The following is a 2,664-nucleotide window of genomic DNA, read 5'->3' on the forward strand; positions in this document are numbered from 1 at the left end:
GTGATGCCAAATCTTCTCCATGTCATCCCAGTTGCTAACAATTCCGTGCTCAATAGGGTATTTGAGAGTCAAAATACCACGCTTGGACTGAGCCTCATCCCCAACATAAGCATCTTTCTGTCCCATTCCAACCATAACACCTGTATGGCGGGGACGACCAACAATGCTAGGGAAGACGGCCCTTGGAGCATCATCCCCAGCAAACCCAGCCTGATAAACAGCAGGAAAATCCTTGAGTTTTCTTCAGTTGCATAGAATCAAGATCATAAATAGACGTTAACCAAATGATTTACAAGTATTATATTTAAAAATTTACAAGACTACAAATTTTCATACAATTTAATCCTCAACTATAGGTAGAATTCAATCACCTTAACCATTCCTGTTCCATTATCACAGACGAGAGGCTGAATGTCCTCGTTCTCGGCCATCTCTTATATTATCTGCAATAGAATATTAGAATTCATCAAACATAAAGAAGAGGAAAGAAACATGTGAGTTCTGAAGAAAACGTGCAAGGAAATAAGGAATGCTTCTTTTAGAGATAGGAAGAAAACAATATGCTAAGTTCCTGAATCTAACATTCTAAAGGAAATATTCAGCTTCAAATTCATGAATCATGATCTGCTGCATACAACAACAAAATTTAACGGCCGGAATTGCAAAATAAAGCTAAGATCCTTGACATATAACATATCTCATGAATTTGAGAGCTGCATCGCATGGAAACTTGAGACTCGAATAGACAGACATACACAAATTACAGTAAGGCAAGGATATAAAATGACATTTTCTGATATTCACAAAAAGATTTATTCATAAGTAAAATAGTCAATGTTTATCCTCTGCTTCGTACAGAATAAGACAGATCATGGCCCGATCGATGCTGCATAGTCTTTTCAAAACTCACACTCTGATTTAAGAAAATCCAAGTAAATAAAATACCACAATGATTAAGTACTAAGAATCTAGTCGTTAAGCTACTGAAGCATAACTCGAAATAATCTTTTCAGTTATTCGGAAATCAAATTATTATTAACAAAGATTAAAGAGAAAATAGAAAACTCCACAAGATTCAAGCACTGAATCTAGCTCCAATCAAAATCCGTTCAGTAGAGCCAACGAAACAAGAATCCTAACGAAAAACAATCAAATAATCAAACAACCAAATCTAACGCTAGAACATTCAAAAAGCTACGCCAATGTATAGTAAACCACGGAACAGGGGTGGAAATGCGGATCGTTTAAAACGAAACTCGAGAATCGAAATCAGTACATGAAAATGAGAAGGTAGAAGCAAAGATTAATGAAACGATTCGAGTGGAAATTTAGCATTACCGTTTATCGAAACCCTTGAAATCGAAAGCGCTTTTGGTCGAAGCTAATTCGTTTAGCTAGCAGCTACCCGCCTCCCGAGGGGTGGACCTCAGTTTATTTCAAAAATCGGGAATACAAAAAAAAAAAACGGAAAACGGACGATACAAAAAGCCGAAGTCAAAGAAAATGAATTAAAAATAAAAATAAAAATGGGAAATGAAGTTCCGCCCGAAATGAAATGCGACTTAAATGCACCTCAAATTCGGTCTGGTTCTGACCGTTCCCTGGTCTACACTAGAATTCAGATATAACTAAGCACTAAATCTACGGCCCACATGACGCGTCACTTTGATCTGGGCCTCTGGTGGATCCAGCTGTCATACTCTCTCTGGGACTAAAGTGCCCTTCACCTACATTTTATTTAAATACAAATGAGAATTGAATACTTATTTTAAATAATATGTAATTTCTTTTTTTTTTCTTTCGATTTAATATATAATTAAATAGTTAGTACTTTTTATGCAAGAGAAATCTAAATTTACGCCAAATTTGTCCATTTAATTTTTGCTTAATAATTTTAACAATAAATAAAATAAAAATCTGATTTATGTACTAAGTAACTCTCGAATAACCTTACTAAGATTCACAAAAATTTCAACAAAAATTTGGCTTTTTTTATAAAATCTCAATTTTTTTCATCTTTATATTTTATAATTAATTAAATGTATATGATAATAATTTATTTAATAATCTTTCCAACAAAATTTAATAGAGGGTAAATCGTAAAAATTTATAATGTTCTAGAAATTTAGAAGTTTTGTTTTTTTCCCCCTAATTTTTTATATTTAGGAAGAATTAGATTATGCTTAAAAGAGGAAAAATTTTAATTTTCCCAATTTTAAGAAATTATATTAAATTTTTTATTATTCTAATAAATTTCTTTCTTAACTAATTTTAATATTTAAAAATAAGAAATATAGAATTAAAAAAAAAATAAAATAAAGATTATATTAAAAATTAAAATTAAAAACTGACATGAAAATCTATAAACAAATTCGTCTATTAAAATTGAAGAATAAAATCAAATTTGCGAGAAATGTCAAATCTCTATTGTATTCCGTTAGTTTAGATATATTTTTTTAAAAATAAATTAATTTAGGCTTATTTTTACTTTTAATTTTTGAATTAAAAATAAAAATTAAGTTTAATAGGATTATAAATTACTTTCCTTATTTTATACCCTACTCAATATTTTTTTTTCACAAAAAAAAAAAAAAAAAAAAAAAAAAAAAAAAAAAAAAAAAAAAAAAAAAAAAAAAAAAAAAAAAAAAAAAAAAAAAAAAAAAA

General features: G+C 29.5%; 1 protein-coding gene across 1 annotated transcript in view; it reads right to left on the bottom strand.

Moving 5' to 3' along the window:
- LOC111466234 (actin-like) overlaps window positions 1-1,503 on the bottom strand; it is a 2,865-nt gene extending 1,362 nt beyond the window's left edge. The window contains exons 1-3 of the mRNA XM_023110835.1: window positions 1,339-1,503; window positions 372-443; window positions 1-210 (exon numbers count right to left, since the gene is read on the bottom strand). The exon at window positions 1-210 is cut by the window's left edge and continues 184 nt beyond it. Coding sequence (XP_022966603.1) covers window positions 1-210; window positions 372-431 — 270 coding nt within the window. The 5' untranslated portion in view covers window positions 432-443; window positions 1,339-1,503. The remainder of the gene's footprint in view (window positions 211-371; window positions 444-1,338) is intronic.
- Between the last annotated feature and the right edge of the window lie 1,161 nt (window positions 1,504-2,664).

Source organism: Cucurbita maxima, unplaced genomic scaffold (genome assembly GCF_002738345.1).
Source record: "Cucurbita maxima cultivar Rimu unplaced genomic scaffold, Cmax_1.0 Cma_Scf00030, whole genome shotgun sequence".
Classification (NCBI taxonomy): Eukaryota; Viridiplantae; Streptophyta; class Magnoliopsida; order Cucurbitales; family Cucurbitaceae; genus Cucurbita; species Cucurbita maxima.